At 42.1% G+C, this 27,489-nt stretch overlaps 1 protein-coding gene across 1 annotated transcript in view; it reads left to right on the top strand.

Annotated features, from left to right (window-relative positions):
- LOC115400203 (Down syndrome cell adhesion molecule-like protein 1 homolog) overlaps positions 1–16,953 on the top strand; it is a 37,221-nt gene extending 20,268 nt beyond the window's left edge. The window contains 18 exon segments of the mRNA XM_030107925.1: positions 2,428–2,574; positions 2,682–2,837; positions 4,629–4,768; positions 8,300–8,453; positions 10,638–10,755; positions 11,018–11,181; positions 11,703–11,801; positions 13,247–13,435; positions 14,025–14,153; positions 14,307–14,465; positions 14,565–14,720; positions 14,886–14,916; positions 15,028–15,146; positions 15,250–15,402; positions 15,626–15,820; positions 15,942–16,250; positions 16,650–16,735; positions 16,737–16,953. Of these exon segments, the coding sequence (XP_029963785.1) occupies positions 2,428–2,574; positions 2,682–2,837; positions 4,629–4,768; positions 8,300–8,453; positions 10,638–10,755; positions 11,018–11,181; positions 11,703–11,801; positions 13,247–13,435; positions 14,025–14,153; positions 14,307–14,465; positions 14,565–14,720; positions 14,886–14,916; positions 15,028–15,146; positions 15,250–15,402; positions 15,626–15,820; positions 15,942–16,250; positions 16,650–16,735; positions 16,737–16,934 (2,702 nt within the window). The 3' untranslated portion in view covers positions 16,935–16,953.
- Positions 16,954–27,489: the final 10,536 nt, after the last annotated feature.

Below are 27,489 nucleotides of genomic sequence, written 5' to 3' on the forward strand. Positions count from 1 at the left end.
TATTGGTCACTGCTCAGTTTAACGTCCCCACAAATTTAAAGAAATAAACACACAATCCACACAGAGACGAGATCTGGTTTAAGGAGCCTTCTTATTGCACTCCAACTTAAAAACTTGCTTTAGCCAGTAAAACACAACAAACACACGTGCACACAGAAATTTCCCCATCAATTAAATATTGCCAACCAGCTAAACATATATATCTTCGATCTGCAGTAGGAATCTTTAGAAACCCACAGACATCACGATAACAGAAATCATCCAAAGCTCTGAAGGCAACCTCTGCCTAATGGGGGGTATTTTTGTTGTGCGGTGAAAATGCTAAAAACTCAATCAGCACAACTAAATGTGTAACACAAAACCTAAACTCTCAACACACAACCACGATTCAACACTTTAAACTATGTAAAACATTGTGAGGCCAGCATGCTGGTCCCAAACGTGATTCTCAGGTTTTAGACTTGACAAACAGACTAAAGCATGTGCACGCATGCACACACACACACACACACACACACACACACACAGACACACACACACACACACACACACACACACACACACACACGTCCACCCAGTAGGCAGTTGGCTGAGCCCCATTGGTCCAGAGGAGACGGAGCCCTCCAGTTCTTTCCTGAGGCTGTCACCGTGGCGACAGTGATATTGATGGCCATTATGATAATAGTGATAACAACAAGCATACTAAAAATAATTATAATTAGCTTGTCTCTCTGTCTGTCTCTCTCTCTCTCCCTCTGCTAGCTTCCTGCTGTAATTATCCACAGCTGAGCGCATTGTCTCTCTGCTCCCTCTTTTCATCTTTTTCTGTCCTTCCCTTGCTCCCCTTGCTTTTAACTCTCTTCCTCTCTTCCTCCCTCATTCTTCTGGCCCTCACTCCGGGTCCCTCCTCCCTATAGATATAGTCTAAAACTATCTTTTATTGTCCTATTATTGTTTGTCTCTCCAAATCTTTGAGAAGTTATTCTCTGAACCTTTTAAATATATCTGCTTATCCGACTATAAGCCCTGATACTGATAATCTGAGGGCAGCTGAACCCACATGCCCCTCTGCCTGTATCTAATTGTGTTTTTGTTAAAGGGGATGTGTTTAGTTGCATTCTCATAATTTATTCCTAAAACCCAAGGTTTAGTCATGCGAAGCCCTGTTTTAGTTTTCTAATCCTCCGTTCTCCTTTCTGTCTCTTCCTCCGTCCTCCTCCCCGCCTCCCCTTCTCTTCACCAGCTGCACAGAAATTCCCTGGCGGACTTGGCCCAATCTTTCTCTTTCATTGCTCCCTGTCTTTTAGTCGGCGCTCTTCCTCTCTTCCTGCCCTTCCTTTTCTCACAAGTTGACTTCTGTTCGTGTCCAACAGTGGGCGTTATTCAAAGCCTGAATGAGTGGTGGTCAGTGGCGGCCAACAGAAGAGACACCTGGACTGTCAGGGACAGAGGGAGGCTTGTGCAGAGGACGAGAGACGCTTCTATACATCATTCTCTACTCATGTCATGCTCTTTTTCATCTATCACTAGGCTGTGTACTCTCTTAAGGTTTGATATGGAAATGCCTTTCAGGCTTTCAGAAGGTTTATCGCTTTATATTTCTGTCAGATATCTTAAACCTGTGACTCCCAGGGTCTCGATCAGGAGGAGAAACCAAAATGCTGCACAGCTGGTGTTTCATATATGTTAATCTTGCAAGAATGTCTTATAATGTCTTCTGTCTCATAAAGAAAGTTGACGTTTACTTTCATGCTGCACAATACGGACGAAACAATCCAGCGAAAGATGAGAGTTCTTGAAAACATAAATATGGGCTTTGTCTTCTGTTCAGCAGTCATTTTATCGACCTCGAGCGGAAAGGAGTTCATGCTAAAAGAAGCTGCTGGATAAAGACTCCAACCTGATCGCTCAATTTCCGAAACTGACGAAGGTTCAACAAATAATGTATTTTCACTCAACTGTGTGTAAAATTACGCAAAAGACTGCCAGAATATATTCATTCAATACTTTCAGAAATACAGTCCTCAATTTGAGGACCTCACTTGTACATCTTCAAGACAAGGTTGAAGCTATGAAAATTAACTTGAATTCATAAAAGATCTGAATTACAACATCCTATAGGTTGTATAAGATATGTTGTGAAAGAACTTTGCATTTCAGAAAGTTACAAGTCATTGCATTCCTTTTTTTATATGAACTTTAAACATCTTTCTAACCTTGGCATTTCTTTGATTTTTCTCGGATTTCTCCATGTATTTATTTCAGTCATCCAATGAAAAGGAAAAAGAAATGATGGCTGTCTTTCACCCTGAACAAATATTTCTTCTTAAATTCAATACAAAATACATGTTTAGAGAACTGAAGTCAAACGGATTACTTACCTGTTTTATTTAATTTTTTTCTATCTCTCTCTCTCTTTGCACTCAGTTCCCAGTCAGCCACCGCAGAATGTGAGGGCCATCTCAGTAACATCTGACGAGGCGGTGATCACGTGGGCTGAGCCTCCCCGGCTGACCCTGCACGGCGTGCTGAAGGGATACCGCGTTGTGTTTTGGGCCGTCTTCCCCGATGGAGGTGTGTTGAGTATGTCTGACGTCCCAACCTCTGACTAAAGACCGTAACAGTGTGCAGATTGCTTAATCCTCATTCTGACTTTCTGTTTTCCGACCCGTGTTCTTCAGAGTGGGGTGAAATGCAAAATATCACCACCATTAAGGAGCAGGTGGAGCTCAGAGGCCTGGAGAAGTTCACCAACTACAGCATTCAGGTGCTGGCCTACACACAGGCTGGCGATGGCGTCCGGAGCAACGTCCTCTATATCCAAACCCGAGAAGACTGTAAGTCTGGACTCTTCCTCGCTCAGTCTACACAGGCAGACCAAGTCATGAAGTAACCTACAATCGTATGTTGTTGGCTTTGATCAAATTCTTCAAGCAGGTTTAAGGGTTTTTCTTCTTGATTCAGTCGGTGTGGGGGGCAGAGAGCCAGCGGGGGCAGAGGAGGGTCTTTGTAAGGCTGAGGTTGCTGATTAAAACCTCTTTGTGCTCTGATGTGCCATTACCAGTGCTAATGAGAATTAAGACGCCAAAAAGTGTGTGTGTGTGCGCGTGTGTGTGTGTGTGTGTGTGTGTGTGTGTGTGTGTGTGTGTGTGTGTGTGTGTGTGTGTGTAAGGACCCTTAGGGTGTGAATCTTTGCCTGTGAATATGTGAAAGTGTGAGAAGGTAGAGTTAAGTGTGTGTTTGCATTTGTTCATGCGTGTGTGTGTGTGTGTGTGTGTGTGTGTGTGTGTGTGTGTGTGTGTGTGTGTGTGTGTGTGTGTGTGTGTCTGTGTGTCTGTGTGTCTGTGTGTGCGTGTGTTTTTTGTGCACATGTGCTATTGTCTGCGTGCAAATCTAACTCAGCACCCAGCACAAGAAAAGGGATTAATTCTTTGTGGCTTAGAGAGAATTAATTTTGTGCTTACACTGGCGGGCCGTGGATTACATCCGTATCCGCCTCTCCTCTCGCTCCCTGGAGCCAGGCAGAGGAGGAGGCAGGCGTCTGGAGATGGAGAAAATGAGGGAGAGGGGGAGCGGAGACTCTAAGAAGTGTCATTTCAGAAAAGGCTTTTATTCCGTCCTTTTCTCATCACTATCTCCATTTTATGAGCTGGACTCACTGCAAAAGCTCTTCAAATATGTGTATTATGCTAGCCTTTGAGTGTGCGTGCGTGCGTGTGTGTGTGTGTGTGTGTGTGTTTGTTAAGAAAAGGGGGCAAGCTGAGTGTGTCTCCCTCCCCTGATGCGAGTTGACACTGTGTCCAGGGGCAACCTCTTCACAAACGTTCAATGTTCTCCATCTCCCTCTCTTCCCTTCCTTTTGCCCTCAGCTCTCTCTTCAGCACATGGAAAAGTGTTTGCAGTGAAATTGTGCAAACAGCCAATTCTCAGCCTCTACTGTTGTCTGCCTTTTAGATGCACAAACACAGTCAACAGTAAACCGTTACAGTGATGAAGACGTCTTTTCCTTGCTTTTTTGCTAAGGTTCCACACAACAAAGGGACGACAGCATTCAGTTCTTCTGACTGTGTGCCTTTTGTTTTTTGTTGCTGCAGCATACGTAGCTAATTTGCTTATTTATCAGTTTATTCTAACAGTCATGCAACAGTTCTGCTAAATATCTTATTATTTAGTAAAACCAAGAGATTAATTATTGAATGCAAGCCTGCACAATGCAACGTGTGCCGGCCTGTTTCAGCTCCACACTTTTCATCAGCTCACAGAAAGGTCATAGTCGTGGCCATGAGGAAGCACACTGACAGTACAGGTTAACACAAGTCAACAAATTATGGTCAGCAATGAGAATGAGATGTTTTCATACGTGGATATTTTGGGGTTGAATAAGCACAGCTCGGTGAACAGTACATTTGTCGAGAGGAAGCCATTGAAGAGAAGTTGAAGTGTCGCCACAGGCTTCCTCACTCTGGGGATGTTCAACCCAGATCAGGTTCTTCAAATCCTTAGTTTTAACTCTCCAATCAATTCTCAATACCCAGAGAGACTGCATTTCTATTGTAAAAAAAAAAAAAAAAGATTCCCATTTCTCTCTTCCCCTTCATTTTTTTGACTTCCTCCTCTTTCTGATGCAGACCCCGGGCCCCCAGCTGGCATCAAAGCTGTGCCCTCCTCTGCCAGCAGTGTGGTGGTGTCGTGGCTGCCTCCTCACAAGCCAAATGGAATCATCCGCAAGTACACCATCTACTGCTCCAGCCCCGGGTCAGGCCAACCGGTGAGTTGCTGGAGGGGTGTGTGTCTGTGTGTGTGTGTGTGTGTGTGTGTTTGTATTTGGGGGTTCATGATTGACAAGTGAATGAGTGAACAAAAGGAGAAAAACCTGATCGCAAAACTACCTTCATGGTGAAGGGATGAAGATCATAAAACATCCTCTGTCATACATTTTTGTGTAATATGCGAGTAATGTCTACAAAGCACGGTGCACTTGAGCATTTTGCGTGTCTTTATGTGTGAGTCTGCTTGTGTGTCCCTGTATGTGTCTGGTACTGCAGTCTCATCGAGAAGTGTGTTTGAAATGAGCTCTCCTCATACTGCAGTGTGTGTGCGTGCAAACTCACCCTCCAGCCTCATTTACATATCTGCGTCTCATCACGTTGCCAAGACAACCTCATCTGTTCATCAGTGAGGGCAGAAAACAAGCCAAGAGGAAACACACACACGCACACACACACACGCAAATATAAATATGCTCCTTAATGCATCACATAAGCCATAGAGAGGTAGATGCATATATGCAACTCAAGATTTTATGACAGTGTGAGTTCAAAAAATATATCCTGCTCCCATATTTGCATGCATGTACATACACACTCACACTCTCTATCACACATGCGTGTGCACACACGCACACACACACATGCGCCACATAAATGTACCTCTAAAAAAATGTACATGCATCTTCCCCTTAGTCTCCCTCATTCACAAATCACTCTTTCTCACTGTCTCCCTACCTATCTATCTATCTATCGCTCTCTCTCTCTTTCTCTCTCTCTCTGAAGCCCCCATGCAGAGTTCGGGATGATTACTATGTAAATGAGTGCGACTGGAGAGAAGGAAGGAGAGATGGGGGGGGGTCAGACACACAGCGCGGGGAGTACTTTTGTTCCTCTTTTCATTATCTCGCTCTATCGTTCCCCGGATCACCGCTATCTCCACGCCGGAGGAATATTTTAATATCCGTTACAGCAACACACACTCTGTTACTCCTCCCGCCCTTCCTCCCAACATCTACCGCCCATACATCCATCCCTCCATTCATCTGCTCATCTCTCCATCCTGGCCTCTGCTTGCTGTGTAGCGTATAGAGACAAATGTGCAGAAGAAGACATTGATATAGGTGACAGTCGAAGGGGGGGGGGGTGTTTGTGGGGCCAATGTAAAACAGAAGGGGGTGTTGGTGGATATACGCAGAGAAAAGCAAGGTGTGGGCCCACGGATGACAGGCAAACACGGAGACGGGGAAATGAAGAGATGGATGACACAGAGATGGCAGGAGGGAGAAGGGAAGGATGGTGCAGTGGGGGTAAAGAATAGTTGGAGAGAAAAGCTGGAGACGAGGGGAACGGATGATGAACAGGGAACACAGTGAAGTAATAAAAAGCCCAGTGGATTCCTCCATGACGACCTGCTCATAAATGTGAAAAACAACATGAATACTGGAATCTATTTGCCCAGAATAAACCGTTGTGCAGACAACAACTCAGCAGGCGAGAGCAGAGCTCAGTAACACTGCAGTGTCTTCGCAGGTTTTACTGGTCTGGCACGTTTACTGACTCTTCAGCCCGCTTGACACTTGTATTGCCGTCTACATTTTACTTGTGCCTGTCAGTCAGAAATGGAAACTGTTGTGAGACTGCCGGGGTGCGGTAAAAACATGATTCAGAAGACTGAGCGAATGGTCGGTGCTACCTGACAACTCAGATGTGTGCGTGTGTGTGTGTATTTCTCCATGCATCCTCGCAAGTGTCCTTGCCTTGTTGAAGATGCAAAGCCCCGCAGTGTTTGACATGTAATTGATGGTTAAGGTGCGTTTTAGGGCTGAAGTTACATTTGAGATAAAAATTTGTTTTGCCCTTGATGATTTTGGTGGTTAGGAAAGAAAAAGCACTACAATCATCGTTCACGCTGGTGAAGACACACTGCCGACGGGGACTGGATACACCCTGGAGACATGAATGGAGGCCCAATTCAGGAAAGCTTCACTTTTTTAGCTGAAGTAACATTTTAGGGAAACAGGATTAAGTAATTAGTTCTTACTTTAGAATAAATCCGCAGCAAATGAGTATATGTCAATGTCTGTGTGTGTGTGTGTGTGTGCACGCATATAGTACTTATATGCAGGGAGCTGCAATATTTTGGATGTATTTAGTTTTAAAGATGAGGCGTTGGGGCTAATGTTGCATTTTGATTAAAGGAGATGTGAAGGTTTATGCTGGTACTCCAGCTATATTGTAGCTGGCAGGATTTAATATCCAGGTTTATCCTAACCAGACCATTTCTGTCTTCTGGAAAACTGAAAAGAAATTCTTTAACTTGTCAGACATTTTTAATAAGTCCAATCAAAAACATGAGGGAATTTTGAACAAGTGTCAGGCTTTGGAATTTGGTGAGATTTTGGAAAAGGTGGACAGAAACAGCAACACATTACATGCTTTTTGACAATGATACAAAGATAAAAAATAAAGCGTGTGGTGTGTGTGTCTGTGTGTCTGTGTGTGTTTTGAGGGGACAATGATGCATACATGTCTAGACAGCAGACACATGGCTGGGTTAAACACACTGCAATTACACATCCACCTCCGGGTCATGTATGCCAGTATCTGTGTGTGTCAGTGTATTCATGCATGTGTATTGGCGTGTATTTGCACTTGCTTGTGTGCGACCATCCCTCTTTGTCTGTTTATGCGACTCTCCTCTGCTCCGCTCCGCTCTCCTCTCCTTCCCTCTCTTCTCTGCCGGCCCTGATTCCTGCAGTAGATAGGCCTCATTAGTGTGTGACTCTTCATGATATTTCTGACTCACTCATTTGTCTCCCATATTTCCTTTTGCCCTCCCAGAGGAGAGCAGAACAGGAGAGGGAGTGAGCTTTCCTTCCTCCAATCCAAACCTTTTTGTCGTTCTCTCTCTCCCCAGCATAACTGGCATTTCTTTCAACTCGCCCTCCCAGTTCATCTCTCCGTGCAGTTTTACATTATCTGTCTAAAATACGTCAGATCCCGTGTACATTCCACCGCTTGATGGAGACGAAACCATAGGGGTTGATTCACATTACAGCAATGTTCGCTCAGTCCTTCACGATCTGCCCTTACAGATAAGAGTCAAAGAGATTTTGTCTTTGATTCTTTTAAGATTTGACTTCATGCAGCACATTTCTCCACATCCATCTGTCCATCTTCCATACTGAGTTCAGGCGAACCCAGCTTAGGTTACAGGGCCTGGTACGGACCCTGGCTGACTTTGGGGTGAGGCAGCGTTCACCCTGGAGCTCGTAACTGAGTCAGGGCAGTCACATCAAGCAGAGCAGATTCTGACACTTACACGTGCCGAAAGCAAAAATGAGAAATCTTGATTATTCTTTCTTTATCAAAGAGACAGGTGTACATTTCCACCTGTTTCCAGCCACAAAACAGTTTGTTTTATGATGCATTACTGTGACTTATTCTTTATTAGGATTGTTTCCACTGGGCACTATAAGATTTATCCTTCCAGAATAAAACCTTTAATTCACCCGTTTCTTTCATTCCAGCTGCCAAGTGAATATGAAGCCAACCCGGAGCTGCTGTTTTACCGGATCACTCATCTCAACCACCGGCAGCAGTACCTGATCTGGGCTGCAGCCGTCACCACTGCCGGCCGGGGCAACTTCAGCGACAAGGTCACAGTGGAGCCAGCAGCCAAAGGTAAGGCCCTGAAGGTTTCAGGTAGAGAGTTTTGTTTTCTTACTAGACACAAATAATGGAGAAATCATCTGATGAGACTGTTAACTCAGTCTGATGCTGATTCTCTCACACTGACTTACGCTTTTATTGTGAGTTTATTGTACATTAAATCTCTGATTACTGCATAGCTGCTGCGGACATACAGTAATTAGCCATAATATTAAGGCCTAATTGATCCATTGAGTAATTGGAAAACATATAGATTTTAATGAGTTTTAAAATATCTAAATTGCAGTGGCTTAATGACTTGGATCTCTAAAATTTGAGCTTTTGTTGAAAGTTTTTGATGACAGGGCTCAAGCAGTAGATGCACATAGAGAGAACAGTCTGGCCTGTGTGGTCCAATCCACCCGATAAGCTTCTGCACTTATGATTGCTGCAGAAATGAATTCTGTTACTGATACAAAAGTGTCAGAATACACAGTGTATCACAGTTTCTTGTGCATTGGACAACAAGTGGCTTTTCTAACCTCCTCTTTTCACATTGTCATGAATAAAAAAAAAACATTTTGAAGGGATATTTCACTTCATATCCCTCTTCTCCCATTTGCTGTACAATATATACTTTTTCTCTCTTCCACCTCCTTTTTTCAACATTCCCCTCCTGTTTCTGTGTGACTGCCTGTTTTGACATTACAGAGGAGTGCTATTGATTTCTGAGTTCAGGGGGCACCAGATAAACTGCCCTCAACCAGGGAAATGATAATAGTTGGGACACAAGGGAGAACAGCAGGTGGAGGAGGGGGAAAAAGACGAGAGAATGACATGACAGGAGCAGAAGTAACTGATCAGTAAGACAATACAGAGGCAGAGTATTTAAGAAAATGAAGATGGCAGTTCAATCAATAGGCTCTGGATTAAAAGACAGGAACAATAAGAGAGGACGTGTGAATGGAGAGCACTGCTGCCGTGTTCTCCGTTTCTTTATCTGCTCCTTTGACTTCTGGGTGCAAAAGGTTTGTTAGTGTGCGCTCTTGTGGGTGTGTGTCAGCTGATCTGCAGCTGTGAAAGGCAATGTCCTCCAGGCTTGCCCACTCAATACTTCATTCAACCTTAACATAAGTGCACTAGAGCGGTAGCATTAAGACGCCAAGCTTGAGGAAAAAAAGAGGGACACAGAGCATGCAGAGGAGTGACAGAATGAGAGGGCTGTGAGCCTGAATGGATGAATATTTCTCTTCATACCCTCTCTCATATTGTTGGCCTTGCTTAGATTCTGCATCTATTCTTTGCTGGACAATGTCACATTCAGCAGACTTCTTTTCAAATGTCAATTACAGGAAGTACAATACACATTTCCTTCTTACATGATGGGCAGAATGATATTATAGCTCAACAAGGATTTTTTTCCCCTACATTACTGTGGTGAAGTTTTCTGTTAAGATACTGTAAAGCTACTTGTCCGTCATATAATACCACCAGGAAGGGAATTCATTGGCTCCAAATTTATTCTGCAGCAGAGGGAAACAACCCCAATCATATCGCCAGTGTTTATTAACGACTACTTTCAGCATAAAGAACAGGAAGTAATGGTGTAACCTTGACGGAATTCTGATCTTAACATCTACTCTGTGTGAGTTTCAACGTATAAACAGACGGATCTAAACCAGAAACCTCAGCAGAAGATATGTTCTTATTCATCAAACACCTTCCATGCATGTTTCTTCAAAGATTGTGTGTCAGTTTGCTGATGCTGCTTTGAAGCCAAAATCAGGCTAATTTATTTTGCGTCTTGCATGAATTGATGCAAAATTAACTATTAAGACATATATTTGAGATCACCCACCCCTCGCCAGCCTTAAAATAAAAAATTGCACACTGCTGCATGTTGTGCTGTATGCACTGCACCGAATACGTTTCCCTGCCATTACTATTGATAGAACTCCAAGTCGAACACAGTTTATGCATATGCACGTTCATCAATGCCATATTGTCCTTCACAATTTGCTGATTAAAACTTTCTGATTGTTTGAGAGGTTCCACAATGTTTTCATGACCACAGAGTGATTATCTGATTAGCATAAATTAATTTGACTATTGCAGTTTTCTTTTTTTTTTTTCCCTATTTCAGTGTTTATTCAATTGTTCCTACATATCTGGCTATCTATTTCCAATATTGTCACTCCTCCTCTCGTCTTCTTTCAGCGCCTGCTAAAATCCTGTCGTTCGGGGGCACTGTCACCACTCCTTGGATGAAGGAGGTGCGTCTGCCGTGCAGCTCAGTAGGAGAACCTTCGCCCACTATAAAATGGACTAAAGACAGGTAAGAATCCATCCCAGAAATGTGAGAATAAAGATGCTGCTGTGATTCTTCAAAGACTGGCTTGGCTGGTTTAGCAGTACACGTCTCCAACACAAATCACTGACTTGCATATTAATGACACAACATATCCCTCTTAATGGCACTCATGTGTGCATTTTTATAGCCTCCTGCAGAGAAACCCACAGATTAAACAATTACCGACACCCCGTCGAACGCGTTGTGTGAGGTCCTCTCTTGATTTTCTGTCCTCCTTCCTCCTCAGCGAGGACACGGCGATCCCAGTGTCTCTGGATGGACAGCGGCTCATTATGGCCAACGGGACTCTGGTGCTGCGTTCTGTCAAAGCAGAAGATTCGGGTTACTACACCTGCACGGCCACCAACACGCTGGGCTTTGACACGATTATCGTGAATCTTTTGATACAAGGTAGGAAAACATGGATAAACACACGAGCATATTTATAGTTTTTGGGTTTTTTTACAGTTGTTATTAACCCTTTAAAGTGATATTAAATTGTAAAGTTTCAACCCTTGGGCATTTTTTTAAGGATGTTTAAGTTTTTCTTTTCTGCTTTAATTTATACTTTGAAATCAGTTTTTAAGAGCGAAAAGGACTGAGCCCCCACCAGTTTCACAATATATCAGTTTTAAATATCAGTGGGATCCATTTCTCGCTGGACTTCAATGTGGGTTATCATCACTAATTCAATACAGCACATCTAGCAATATCTTGCTTGGAAAATAGTACCTGGCTATGACTTTTTTAGACACACACATAGAAACATGCTTTTTTTGATCAATGAATGTGAGGACATATTTTAAAAATTGCTGGGCAACGATGACCCTTCTTAAAAAAAAGAAAGGGCAGAATGAGGGACAGCAGTAGCAGAGAAGATGTTGCCTGCCTGATAAAAGGTTAAGACTTCACAATTTATACGTTTTCCTCAGTTCCTCCGGACCAGCCTCGACTCACCGTCTCCACAACCTCCACTTCCTCCATTACTCTGGCCTGGATACCAGGAGACAACGGCGGCAGCTCCATCCGAGGTATGCGGCCTAAACAACGCTGGCCCCTCTGGCTTTGTTCCTGTTTATTTGAGTCATGCTTTCAGTGTCTGCAGCATTACATATTTTGGGGAAATATAGACAGTGATCTATTAGATCATTGAATAGGTTCCTTTTTTTGTTTTTCTTTACATCTTCTTTACACAAATGAAGCATGCATGTAATCAGTATTTTAGTTGTTCTTTTCGCTGACAGGGTTATTAATATTGACCTACAGTTATTATTCAAAAATACTTGAATCATTTGTTAATATTCAGAAACTATTTATTCACCACCAAATAAATAAATAAATAAATAAAATTTGCAATGACTAAGAGGTCACATGCATTTTGTTGCAGATACATGTTTGCTCTGCAGCACCATATTCAAATAACGATGCACCAACATCTGCTGCCTGTGTGTATCATATATATCTTTGAGATCAATGTGTCGATCTTGTATTATTCCAGAATGATGCCCTGTCTGTCAGTCCATCTGCACACCGTCAGCAGTGGCTCCCGCATCAAGCATCTATTTCGCATTGCTGTTGCAGTGGCATCTGTAGACTTTTCTCTGTCGGATAAACCATCTTAGTGGGCTTTCTTTAGTGAAAAGATACAAGTAAGATGATGAACAAATGAATAAATCCTGTCGGCTGGGTAATCCTGCTCCAAGAATTGATGTTATGCTGTAATTTGTTTTATAATAGCTGGTTCTTGTGTGGTGCTCTGTTGTATTATGCTCTTTTGTGTCCTGTCCCGACACATGGTGCCTATGAAACTTACTAACACTCCTCGATCTGCACATATTAACCCTTCTAGTATTTTGGACTCCATCACACCATCTGTTCGAGAGAGACTGAGGCAGGAAAAAATCGAAAAGAGGTGGTACAAACAGTACGGCGGATTGCAGAATTGCAGACAGGGAGACATTCCTATATGCACACATACAGCCAGAAGGACACACAAGGCAGAGGATTAGATGGAAAGTGTCTCCAAGCAGGAGGGAGCTGGCACTGCAAGGCAGCTGATTATAAAAACAGTCACCATATTGCATATCCTCATTTGCATAGATGCTCAGTCAGCGCCATCCCAGTCTTGGGGTTTGTAGGTAACTAATGGCGGCATAGACAGAGAACAGCTAGACTCGTCCTCCAACGGAGGCCCAGCCGCAGAGGGAAGTGTTATCTTACACCACCATCTAGTGGACAATACAAGTTTATCTCCTATGAAGTTCATCTCTCCATCTTCTACACCACTTCATCCCCTGAGCACAGACTAAGGCAGGACACACCCAGGTCACAAACGACCAAACACACTCCTTCACATCTAAGGAAAAATTTAAAGCTCTCCATTATTGTCAAGTGTATATTTTTGGACTATGAGTGGAAATCCCCCCCATACAGTTTATATTGTTTTTTTGTTTATTGTGTGTTTGTCTGTCTGCAGGCTTTGTGCTTCAGTACTCTGTTGACAACACAGAAGAATGGAAAGACGTTTTCATCAGTTCCAGCGAACGCTCCTTCAAACTGGACAACTTGCGCTGTGGCACCTGGTATAAAGTCAAGCTGGCTGCGAAGAACAGCGTCGGAGCGGGACGCATCAGCGAGATCATTGAGGCAAAAACTCACGGGCGAGGTGAGAAGGTGGAGCGATAAGTGGGGGGGGGGGGGTTGCAATAGTAAACCATTTGTCAGGTGTACATTTTTCAGAGATATTACCAAATGATATTTATTAAATATGTATCATGAATCAATAGTTATATTGAGCACATTTTCAGTTAGCAAGCAGAACAGTTTCATTACTGTTTGTGGGTCTGTGTACACAGATACAACTCTGAAAGGTTCAATATCAGTAACACTTCATTATTGTATCAGCTGTTTCTGCACTCATAACATGTGGACCAAAACGTTTTTCAAATATTAATCATCATAATTAAGGCTGCCATTTAAAATACTGGTAAGAACATTTAATCTTAGATTTAATTTAAATGACTAAAGTAAAGTATAAAATATTTCACGGTATGTATAAGAAATCTAGATTATTTGGAAAAGTTAAGAGTTTGAATTAAAGCTATGGTGAGGTGTTCCACTGTCTTCTGATTATTGAGACTCTCCTGCATATCCACCTATGATTTCAGTCGACCCTAAAATGTCACAGAAAATGTCATATTCTAGTAAACTGAACAGATGTGGTCTAACCCATCATGGTTTTGATATTTCCATAGAGCCGCAGTTCAACAAAGACCAGCCCGTCTTCACGCACATCAACTCCAGCCACGCCCGCCTCAACCTGCAGGGCTGGGCCAGTGGAGGCTGTCCAATCAGTGCAGTCACGCTGGAGTTCAGACCAAAGGGTGAGCGCCTCTTTATGTAATCGTCACATGTTGACATTGTTGCTCTACAACAAAGCCAGAGGAAGATTTCAAAGGAAATGTAGAAAAGGCTTATTTTCTTGGATGAAAACGAGAAGTAAAGCAGCCTGAACGTGAGGCCTTGTTGTGGTCCAGGTACCTGGACGTGGCAGACCGTGCGCACCAACGCCACCACAGACGTGTTCCTGGCAGAGCTGCGTGAAGCAACCTGGTATGAGCTGAAAATGAAGGCGTGTAACAGTGCTGGCTGCGGAAACCAGAGCTCCCAGTTTGCAACACTGGACTATGATGGCAGTGAGTTTGTTTGACGTCCCATTTGGACAAACAATCATACGGAATGATATATTAAACAAAGAGTGGTTCCTGACTTCCTCTCATCCTGGCTGCGTACAGGCACAATTCCCCCAATTAAATCCCCGCTGGAGAAGAATGACGACGTCAAAAAGCTGTTTTCAATTGGCTGCCCTGTCATCTTGGTCACCCTGGGTGTGGCGCTGCTCTTCATAATTCGCAAGAAGCGCAAAGAAAAGAGGCTGAAGAGACTCAGAGGTAAGAGGAGGAGGAGGAAAGTAGAGAATTGTAGGAAATAATTTGGCAAGAATTGTTAATTAGTAATCAGGGGAGATACCAGAAGCGAAAGCAGACTTTATGGAGTTCTTTTTTGTAAACAAATATTCCTTTTAAATAATTTATAACTTCTTCTGTTTTCTCAAGATGCCAAAAGCTTGGCAGAGATGCTCATCAGGTAAAGCTGAAAGTCAATTTGTAATACAAGTGGATTCACACTGTGATTTGCTTTTTTTTCCAACTCCCAAATGATGAACATGCGTTGGGTTGTCTTTTATCTCTTGATTAGTAAAAACAACCGCAGCTTTGACACCCCCGTTAAAGGACCTCCGCAGGGCCCACGGTTACACATCGACATTCCCCGAGTGCAGCTGCTTATTGAGGACAAAGAGGGCATCAAGCAAATCGGTGAGAAGAACCAGAGAGAAACAGAGAGAAGGCTGTTGTGTCTGAGCCGAGGCTTTGGAATATGGGTGAGTTTGTTGACCTGCCATCATCCTGCCTCTCGCAGGTGAGGACAAGGCCACGATCCCTGTGACTGACACAGAGTTCAACCAGACTGGAAACCCTCAGAGCTTCTGCACCGGTGTGTCTGTCCATCACCCCGCCCTCATCCAGAACACCGGTCCTTTGATTGACATGTCTGACATCAGGCCGGGAACTAGTATGTCTTCTTTCCTCACTGTTCACTTCAACAGAATTACAAATTGGTGTGAGCTTCAAACGGATAAAACTTTTGCGTTTCTCCCTAAGCAATACTCTGATTTCCTGTAAATATATTCTTGTTTTTAGGTACCCTGCTTGTTACCTGGACACAGCTTGAATTTTAACTGTAAATGACAACTGTGCATATTCCAAAAGTCTAAACTTCATGTGTTTACCACCAGACCCAGTGTCGAGGAAGAGCGTGAAATCAGCACACAGCATCAGGAATCGGTACTCCAGTCAATGGACTCTAACCAAGTGCCAGGCTTCCACGCCAGCCAGGACCCTCACCTCAGACTGGCGCACGGTCGGCTCCCAGCACGGCATCACTGTCACAGAGAGCGACAGCTACAGCGCCAGCCTCTCCCAGGACACAGGTGGGTAAACAGGCCAAACGGCGCAGACACTATCATCCACCTTTTTTGATCTGCTGAGCATATCTTTCCTGTGTGAGATTAATTCGCTCGCCTTCATTTTTCTCCTCTTCATCTCCCGTAGATAAGGGGCGCAATAGCATGGTGTCCACAGAGAGTGCCTCCTCCACCTACGAAGAGCTGGCAAGAGCGTACGAGCACGCCAAGCTGGAGGAACACCTGCAACACGCCAAATTTGAGATTACAGAGTGCTTTATCTCAGACAGCTCATCTGATCAGATGACCACAGGTACCAATGACAATGCAGACAGCATGACGTCAATGAGCACACCGTCAGAGCCTGGTATCTGTCGCTTCACTGCCTCGCCACCCAAACCCCAAGACTACGACCGTGGCAAGAATGTAGCTGTGCCCATTCCACACCGCGCCAAGAGTGAGTAACTGGTTTTTTCACTGGAATTCTCCTTTGACATACAGTACATGTACATTTAGTTAGGTCAAATGCTAGAAATGTGCTATAAGTCATTTTAATATTACCACTTCTTGCCTGACATTATGCTGTCAATTTCACAGTCGAACATTGCTCGATGGATAATATAAGTTCTGTCACTTTTGATGCAGTAGTAAGCCAAATTAGTGTCCGGTCTTCAACTCAGGTTATTTCAGTTTCGATCAGTTTTGGCAGTTCGTCTTTTAGTTCATCACTACCAAGAATCCCAGGGTTTGTTACAGCTGATGAGATGAATCTAGGTGCAGTAAGAGGTTTACGAATGTCAGGCAGAATTGTTAGGAGAATGATGTAGTTGAATTAAACTGTACCTCTCCCCTTCAGGTGACTATTGCAACCTACCCCTCTACATGAAGTCAGACCCTTTTTTCCGAAAGCAGTCAGAGCATCATGATCCATGTCCAGTGGTTTCCGCCACGTGAAGCCTCTATTCGTGGCCTGGCTCAGAGGGCATACCACACCCAGGGCCGTCATGTGACTATGGACTCTGCGAAGCAGCAGGCTCTAACAATGGGCCACGCTGGCCTGTCCAACCTCACCTCCTCTGGGGCTTCCTCTGGAGGGGCGAGCGGAGGTGGAGGTGGTGGGAGCGGAGGGGGTGTCTGCTAGCTCCAGCAGCTCCACACTTCCCCAGAGAACTCTGACCATGCCCGGCTCTTCTGCCGCAGTGGCCCAGAGCGCTGCGGCCGCCGCCGCTGCCACGGCGGCCGCCGCGGGGGGCGTCATCCTCCGGTGGAGCAGCAGGAGCCACGGGAGGGACCCCTGGAGGTGCCTCCTCATCTTCCTCCAAGATGGGAGGATCCAGAGACTCTCTCCTGGAGAGCAGCTCCTCGGGCCTCGGTAGACTTCAGAAGCGGGGGGATGGAGGAGCAGGGGCAGGAGCCTACTCAAAGTCCTACACGCTGGTGTAGCCTGCCATCACTGCGGCCTGTCACTGTAACTCTTCATAGAAAGCTGGTCAAGCCAGCGCCTGCCCGGCACCTCTATGGAAAATTGGGGTGAGAAGTATACACATGCACAGCTTACCCGTCAGTGCCTGTGCTGTGCCAGGCTGCAGGGGGCTGGTTGGGTTCCCATTGACACTATTAGGGGTCAGAGTTGGGTCTCCACAGCACAGGGGGTTGCCTTTCTTTCTGCCTGATTGCTTTCTGTTATTATTGTGTCATTTTTCTCTCAATTCATCACTCTGGAAATCACTTGCCAAAACATAAATGATTTGTTTGCTTCATAATTCCATTTTTAGGGCAAGAACACAGTACTTATGCACAAAATGCTTTCCACGTGCACTGTCTTGTTTTCTGGATCAAGACAGCTGTAGAATGAACCAGGTTGCTTGAGTTTCACACAGACGTGCGTTAAGGTTTTTAGGTTTATAAATATGTCAGCCTACTTTTCTGGCCTCTGATGGGAAAGGAGCTCATATCACAGCATTGTGCAATAGCAGGATGCTCTTACTGTATGCATAAACCACCAATCTTTGTGTTACACTGGCTCTGAGAGGTTACTCCATTGTGGATTCATACATTAGAGACGGTGGAAGGACTGTCGTCACAATATGACGGGGGAATTTTCTAATACATGCAACGGATGACAGAGCGTAGTGGTCTTAATTGATGCTTTTATAAACGGACTCAAAGCAGCAAAGAGAAAAAAAAAAAGTTCAGCCACATCAAGTGAGAGATGAATACAAAACATTTTTGTCATCGGTTTTTCATTTATTTTTCAGATGATGGAAATATAATCTCTTGTGCACTAAGAAAATGTTAGAATGGATCCAAGTAACACAAAACTTCACAAGCCTGCGTGAGTGTGCGCGTGTGTGTGCGGGTGTGTATATGTGTAAATATATATGTATACATGTGGCAGGCACACACCAACAATGGACCTTTTTAAAATCAATCTGTATGCTGACCTCTCGGGCAGACGTCTGTGTCAAACTGAACCCCGCCCCCCTCTGTTCATTTGTACCTGTAACAGGGGATGTGGAACAGTGATGACGATGCTGACGATGTAACACTATGATCCTAATCTGGGCCAGCATTTTGAACTTTGTGTTATTTACTGCGACTGACTACATGGTTAGGAACTGGAGAAAAGAAAAAACCTGAAAAAGAGGTGAGTTCAAAAACAAATACAGATGAAAAGAAATTAGTTCTTTTTTTTTGCTTTGTTTCATTTCCTCGAGAACAAAGAAGGAAGAGAGCCTTTTACGATTCATGATGGTGCCACAATAACATTATTTTCCTTTAAGGCATTTACCTGTCGTCCATTTTATCCCCGTCCATCTTCCCCACCTTCTCCTCTCCCGTCCGTGTCCCTCCTCATATCCATACACTGTCACTGTGACCTACTGCTGCCGTCGTGGCTCGTCGAAACGATAGACGAGAGAACTGGTCTGATATGCACAGACTGGCAGAACTGCGGTTCAATGACAACTTGAGACAAGTTGCAAATCTATAGAGATGTATAAAGGGAAAAAAAAAAATCTTTTTTGCCATTTTGAATTTACGATTATACTTGTGGTTTTCAAAGTGTGGAGGGCATTTCATTTTGGGGGGGGGGGTCAAGGGACATGATCTTTTCATTCATTTTTTTGGTGGAGAAATTGTAAAAAAAAAAAAAAAAAAGGGCAAAATTAGGTTTTATTCTAGTAAAATGCATATTTCAGAATTTTTGTATGTGTAATGGTAACAATTTAATTTCATAAAATGAGCTTCAGTACAAAACTAACAGTCACTCTGTGAAGCTCTGTGAACCACATCACTCCCACACTTTGAAAACCCCTGGACTGTACTTTACTGAGATTTTACCCAGAGAGATGAATCGTTAAAAGAACAAGTTAAAAAGCAGAGACATACAAATATCAGTGGTCTTTTAAATACTGAAAGAAGTTTTTTTCAAGTCCCTCAACCTCACTGAAATTGATTTTAGCTTTATGCATGGTATTGTATCTGTTGCTTCTTCTTTCATTTCTTCTCCCAAAGCTTAATCCCATAACAAAGATCGTTCCAAAAAACAAAAAAGAAAGAAGAGTTGCTCCAAATGTTTTGCAATGGTCAAACGTAACATCAGGGCTCTCGCAATAGAAAGAGGATATGATATATGTTTGTTTTCAAAAGTATGTACATATATATTTCTATTCAAATATATAGCAAATATATGAATATTGAAAAAAGCAGAGAACTATAAAAGCCGTTCTAATTGAATATATATATAAAAGATCACAAGACAATCGCTCAGAGTGGAAAAATTGCAAGAAGGAAAGAAGAAAAAGAAGAGGGGAGGTTTAAAACGGGTAGCACAACCATGGATGGAAGATCTGGGAGAGGAAAGGAAGCAGTGTGAAAGAAAGTTAACTGGTGAAGCTGAGGTTTGCCGAATGACATGACCCTCCTTGTGATATTGTAAATGTTCCAGCCGCAGCGGCTGCGCAGCCGGCCGCAGCTGGAGGGAGAAGCACAGTAAAGTTGAATTATAGTGTGAGATTGTGTTGCTGGTTAACTGTGGTCTATGGCTCAGTGCAGAAAGTGTGTTGAAAAAGAAAAGAGTAAAACAAGCAAAGCCTATACAGTAAGTGAGCCTCTTGTACTATGTTGTATTGTACCTTCCAAAGGTGTGTTCACGAGTCAATGCCATTACCTAACTACTTACAAACGAAGACAAATAGACCAACAGGTATTTCTGTTTATCTGTGTCATAGTAAGTCCTTCCTAAACTCTTGGATTATCACAGTAAAAAATACAACTGCAGATACATGTGTCTGATAACTTCATTTTAAAACTCCACAGGAAACTTGTATTTTGCTTTCCGATAATAGTTATGATGCCTTTCATTTTGACCTTTATGTTTCAAGTTATGCAAATATATGTCATCAAAAAAATGGACATGAATTGGGAGGCCTGTTTTCAGAAGTGAAAACAGGACCTGACTTCCCTCAGTAGTATGGATATAGGGTGAAGTGATGAAATTGTTTCTGTCCAACCTGCTTTCCCCAGTTCTTCAGTGAAGTTGATTCCCCGCCAGTTTGCACTAAGTAATTAGTGTGTCTTTAAAGAGAAGTCCCACCACTGATCATTTGATACAAATGCAGGCCATTTCCCCACATCAGTGGAGGAAATAACATGATAAATGTATTCTTTGAGAACAATCGTCATTTACCAGAAAGTCGTCTTGATTGGCTTTAATGTTTGAGAGATTTGACTCCTTTTCTCAAGTCATGACACTTTGTTTTAAATACAGTTGGCTCAAAAAGTTGATTTAAGAAGAGTAGATAAAGGTTTTCTTATTGTATATATTTATTTATTTACTTTAACTATTCAAATCTTACTGTCTGTTCATAATTTCTGAAGCTCATAATCCACAGAGCTCATGCAAGCTGAATTAGATACAATTTGATTAACAGGGTTGATTGCTCACAGTTTAGTGAATGAAGTTGTTCCTTTGTAACGTGTTTTGTTGGGATCACTTTATATAAACAACTGTTACAAAATTCAAAGTGGGCAGATTGGAGAAAACAGCCAATTTTGTTTCTTTTTTATTTGTTTATTGAGGTCGGCACCAGAGTCCCATCAGCGCAAGTACATTTATTCTAACTGAGCTCTGCCATGAACTGGATTTATTATGTACTGTATGTGAAGATTTCATTCATGCAGGTATTGATATGTCCAAGTCTTGTCTTGAGGGCATTCGATCTTGCTTAAATTATTGAAGACATTTCAAACAAAACAAGTTCAGTTGCCTTTTAAACAGTAATTGTGCTGCTTCCAAAATGCTCAGATATCTAAACAGTTTCAAATGATCTTGGAGGATTTTTCCTTAAAACAACATGTTTTCAAACTGACTTGCTCTGTGTTTGCAAGGCTAACTTCACATGTTCTACTTTCCCAACCTTTACCACATCAGCCAACCAATCTGACCCCCTCCCCCTCCCTTCACCCGGCCCCCCACCCCCCTCACTGTACCTTTTTGGCCCCACCTTATACAACCTAATTTCTACTCCATAATATAAGACTTGTGTACATAGGAAAGTGTTTTGTATAAATGAGTACTATTTTCGACATCTTCACTAAAAACCAGGGCACAATGTAAACTTTGAACTGAAGTTATTGTAATGAAACAGAAGAGGACTTAATGAAAAATTATAGAATTATACAGACAATGCTTTATCTTGATTTATGGACAGGTTAAAACATGTCAGAGTGGACCATGCATAGTTAACAATATAGGTTTCTTTTTTCTTTTCTTTTTTTAACCAGGAAAGTGTCTCCTCCTTTTTAAAATATTATTTGATTTTTTGTTTTTCTTTGTCACAGGTTGCTTAATTTAGACTTGTTTTATTTGAATACTCCACGGTTTGCGGGGAGGGACAGCAGCATTGCATGTTCTGAAAATTTTGCTGGTTATAAAAGAAAAAAAGGGAAATGGTGAATTGAAAGATTAAAAAGGGGGTTAATTAAAACATTTTAAAATCAGAGGTTGTTCCTTGAAACTTTTATGGGGAAACGTTGCTTCAATTTGCAATTGCTTGTGTTTAACTCTACATTTTCTTTTCTATGAAAACAAACAAAAAACAGAAAAAAGAGTATTCAACACCTTGTGCAATAAAGCTATCTTTTTATAAACTGTGACAACATTGTCTGTTCTTTCAGAATATGTGTAGCATTTCAAATTAAAGCTACAGGGCCTACATGATGCATTTCGTCTTATGCAAACTGTTTCTGGAAAAAACAAATAAGAATGAAAACAAGCAAAAAAACTTACAACATCCCATATCTGAATTGCAGAGCGCAGCAGACATTGTGAAGATGTTCATGGAAGTTGTGAACTAAATACAAAGACAATTCTTATGGATCAGAAATTAGATTTACAAGAAAAGCTGGATTCAGCTCAGTTTTACTATCAGTTCCTGACTGCATTACGTCATTTTATAGCTCGAAGCTACACCAGTCCAGGGGTGTCAAACGTGTCTTTGCCCAATGTAAAAAAATACAAAGAAAAGTAACTGCTATTTCTACCTTACACACTAGAGGTCGCACTGTTCAAAATAGTGTAAAAAAAAAAAAAGGCTGCACTAATCAGCTTTTAAAAAGGTCAGAAACTGTAGAAGAGGAAGAATTCAGTAATTGTTTAGTTGTCGTTGCCCTTAAGTCTGGCTGCAGCCTGATGAAGGACACCTGGGTACCACTGGACAGAGGAGGTAAGCAACAGTGTTTTGACTGCAAAGAGTGGATCATTGAATGAAAGCTTTCTGCATTTAATTTGTTTTGTTTCATCAGGTTCACATAATTTATATTAAAGTGACTGTCTTTTCTCTGCATCTCAAATATTCTATCTGACATGAGCGCCAAAGTTGTGACAGGCATAAACACGGACAGCGTTGAAAAAGAAAATCCTGTGAGAACACTGTATTTCCTTGATGTGTATTTGGACTGTTTTCGACTTGGCCACAAATCCTAAAAACAGAAGCGAGTTCTCTGAAATGTAGACAAACTACACCCTACACTTCGAACTTTTTTCACACAGCTGACACTTCGAGTCTTGTATTCTCACTTCAGGCATTGATTTATCTCTTTAAAGTATTTCCAAACTATTTGAGGTCCCAATGGCACAAAGCAACAACAAAAAGGCCACAAGACAACAGCAAAAAGCCTCAGAAAACAGACCTCGGCTCCAGGGGACAATGTTTCTTGACGGAATCAAAGTCCGTCAGAAAATATTGTCCCCCCAGAAACAAAGGTAGACTCTTTTGATTGACTGTGATCAATGTGATCACTGTGATTTCAGAAATCAGCAATGTTAGTGACCGTGTTAAAATTGTTATAACATTATGTATGTGTTCTCTACTGTCCATCATTTGGTTCCGGTTTGGTTCCTTTAGAAAATAAAGTCCCAAGAAAACAAAGCCTGTCCTCCATGGCTTTTTGCTATTGTGTTGCGACTTATAAAAAAAGGAATCCCACAACACCGACCTACCAAACTGCTGCTGACAGTATGGGAGGACTCTGCTTTAAAATTATATCATGATAAACGACCTTTAAGTATGACCAAACAATCTGATAGAGACGTGCCACAAACGAAAACGTTATCATTCATATACCACTTGCATAAACCACATCTATTAATACTTTCAGAGTTTTGATTTTTGCATGATAGACACACTTACGGTAAAAATGGAGGGAAAGAGAAAGGCTAAAAAATAGCTGCGGAGTGGGTGGTTCCTCAGCACATTCTGTAATGAGGCCCAATTTCCCCACTATCGTTGAGCCATTGGGCCAGAGCAGGCCAGAGCACTTCCTGGACTGAATTAGTTATGTGCAATATGAATGATAAATAATACATGCACACACTGAAAAGCACTGAGATGATGGGATGACAGGAAATGCCTGTGAGAACTAAACAGAATTTAGAACCTCAGCAATTTGATGAATGTGGAATTTAAAAAAGAGCACACCCCATTTTGATGCACTCCTCACCTCTTTATGGAACCCACACAGACAGGTCACCTGAAAGCACTGAGCTCACCTCCCATGTTTACGTTCATACTTTGACACTTTCGCTCAGATGCTGTCCTTTTTTTAATTTCTAGATTAATTGCACTACTATGGCATGATTAACATGTGATTTTCATTTCAATATGCTGAAGTTTTTTTTTTTTTTTTTTTTTTTTTGGAAATTATAGAACTATCCCAATTTTACTATGTTCCAGAAGAATTTTCCTTGACACAGTAACAGTTTTTCTGATTTTGAGACCAATCTCACATGTATGAACTAACTTTTCAGACCGAAAGTATTCATACAGCTGTTGTGCTTTTTAAGATATAGTGTGTTCCTTTTGGGAGCATCATTTTAGAAGTGTATAAGAGTAAATTAGTCCGCATCTTTATAGAACCATCCTCTCCACGCTGATGATAGTATTTTTGAGTGGCCCACAGCAATGGTGGTGTATGAATAATTAATGTTGATGCTCTTAACCAAAAATATGTGGGATTATTTCTTATTTTAGTCAAGTCCAAGGCATTGGTACTGTATTTCTGTCCATGTGACTTTTTTTTTTTTTTTGCACAAAGGAAACAAACATTTCTTGAAAAGCTTTGTTTTGTTTAGTATAAGTTGATTTGCATTTTTGTGATGGCAAAACTTGTGCTATCAGGGGAAAGAATGGTTATAGAAACAAACAAGTTAGCTATTGTATCATTGTCCCCCTGCAAACCAATAAAGAGAGCTTGTGTATAAAAGCAATATCCAAGTTAAAGATATTGCAGTCTGCCCTTTGGCTTCCACCAAATGACACCCTTGATAATATGTAGTGCACCACTCCTGCTCCTGCTATGTGGCCTTCACATGGTGAAACATAACTCTATTTTGTACTGGAATAGGAGCTTTTCATATGTAGAAACTGACATGAAACAAGCTTTCTTTTTAACTCAATACTAAATTACCACTTAGAATATGAGGTTGCAGGCTTATATCAAAATTATTTGAGTAATAACTGCAAACACATTTTTTATCTACAAACATATTAGAGGAGAATGTATCTCTCAGTGGATTTTCATTGAGCCAAGATTAATTTCTCACCCACATTTATATGTGGTGTCCCTCAATCAGCTAACAGTCTCTGTGAAAGGACACTTAAAGATAAGCACTCTCTGAATGTATTTAACATGTCTGAAGGGAATATAGCATAATCCTGATAAGGACCTTGTGGTGTGACTGTTTGAAGGGTAAAACAATTAGAGAACGGGGATACATGTGTGCATTCATTCCTCCATAAACTCCTCACAGTGGTTTGAACAACACTGCACATATCTGATGTGCACAAACACCTTTTTTGTTGTAAGAGCAACAACCTAAACAGTTATGAGAAATTTTATTCAAGTAATATTTCCCTTGATGTTATTTCCAGGCTCAGTGCACGGCAATCAAAACATTTCCCTTTCCTAAAAAGAGTCAACATTACAAACAACCTTCATTTGGTTTGCCATTGATTCAATAAAAAATTAGGTTAAAACAATGTTTGTTACAATAATGTTATGAGCCTCTTTGGGGGCTTGACGTAAGATTGGATTTGTGTTTAAAATCTATTTGTCAAGTTAAAACTACTGGCTATAAGATAATTGTCCAGAGTTTCGAACACTGGATGAACTTATATTATTGTGAAATGTATGAGCACATTTTAACTTAGAGTTTTTTGGGAGGCTGTGATGCAGCTGTCTCTGTCGATCAACACAAATGTGTCAGTGTTGTTAATCTGGCTGCACATCTGAGATGAGTTTATGGATAGTTTTTCTGTTAATTGTGCAATTAATTAGCATAAGTGTACATGCGGTTGGTTACCTTCTTCACTTTTCAACACTCAGTTTCTACACACAGTCCCTCTAATCTTTTCACCTTAATGGGGGTTTTCTGTCACATTATGAATGAAGAAGTGACCTAGTATAATTCAGAAGGTGATGGAAACACTAGAGGGCACCATGCTGCAGTGAAACGGCACAAAGTGATATTTGACTTTATTGAATCAGATTGATCAAATGTCAACATTTTTTAAAAGTACAATGATGGCATATTATAGTTGTTTGTACACATTTACATCCTCAAAACTGTGGTCATATGGAAATTACACCGTGCTCACCCCCACTCACAGTCAACACAACACATCAGAAGTGGTGAGATCATTCAGATATACAGCAAAGTCACATTTATCATTTACAACAGACATTTAAAGGGAGTATTAAAAGCAGTGTTTGAAATGTGTTCTGCATGTTACTGATTATTCTCTTTTCTAATCTGGGAAGCTGTTCTAAGTTTGAATGTATGTACATTTGTATATGTGTGCACATATTTGTGTGTGGCATCAGAGTTCATCCAGCCTTTGGTAAGACAACAAACACCCGTCCTGCTTTCTTTTGCCTCCCAGACTGCATGCAGCAGAGCCCCCATCCCCTCTTGTCCGTCTACTTTCCGTTCTTCTGTTTCTTCTGTTGAAACTTCCTGAAATGGGTCTGGATGGTGGAGGCGGCCTTCTCAACCTCGATGGGGCTGAGTGGAGGAGCAACGGGCACGGGACATGTCCCATTGCTGGCGTTGGAGTCTGAGCACGACAGGACACAGGGGATAGCCAGAGAGGTAGAGGCAATAGCCATGGAGACAAACTCTGTGGTAACGATTGAGTTAAAAACATGTTTCATTATGTCAGCAGGCTATTTTTCTGATTGAAGTCATATTAAATCAGATTTGGTTGATCAAATGAAGCTCGTGTGTAAAGTTTGCAGGTCCAGTCATCCCAGCAGAAAAATAGCCAGCACTTATATGAATAACCGCTACAGTATTACTTACTCTTTCGATACACGCCTATGCTGTTCCTCCGGAGGCCTTCAAACTGTAATGGAAACAGATACCGTGTCTCTGAAGCTACTTGAAATCTGATAAACAAGAGTGCAGACATGAAGAAAGGCAAAGCACGCAAATACGCACACACCATATCAGATACTGGTGTGACTATTTATCAGCGATGCATTCTCATCTGGGACTCAGATGAGACAAGTGTTCACATTCCTCTGACAAGACAAAAATCAGAGGCACGCAATGCAGGCAGTCGCACATGTTCCATGGCATTCCTGCAAGCGTGTTGCATAAAATCTGCTGCACTGAAAGAACAAACATGCATGTGTGGCTGCACCTGTGTGCGAGTCCTTTCTATCTACAGTCAGAATAACGACCTCAGACACAAATCCCCTTGATTGGGATTACAGCTCAAGCAGAGCAGCGGCAGGGAAGCCCGTGGCTGAAGTCTGGACCAGCTTAGCATGCTTACCCGCCAGTTTTGGCTGTTTGCCTGCTCTCAGTCCCACACACCAGCTCTGCGACCTTGTCTGTGAGGTCTGCTCTCAAGACCTTAAGGTAAAATTAAAATGTGGCCAGTCGAAAAAAAAAAACAAAACTCTATTCCCATACTTTTTTTGTTTGTTTGGTGAGACGGTGTTTGGTCACCTTCTCACCGCTGTGCACGCAGACGAATACCAAGAGTTTTCTTTGGCCTGTGGTTCAGCTCTTTGTCTGCTTGTTTGCAAGCTTCACCTTTACAAAGTTCCACAGGTCAAATCTTCATATTGGATTCCTGAAACTACAGGTCCATCTTCAGAAAGTAGAATACTGAGACTGTGGTGAA

The sequence above is a fragment of the Salarias fasciatus genome, chromosome 14, assembly GCF_902148845.1.
Source record: "Salarias fasciatus chromosome 14, fSalaFa1.1, whole genome shotgun sequence".
In the NCBI taxonomy this organism is placed as follows: domain Eukaryota; kingdom Metazoa; phylum Chordata; class Actinopteri; order Blenniiformes; family Blenniidae; genus Salarias; species Salarias fasciatus.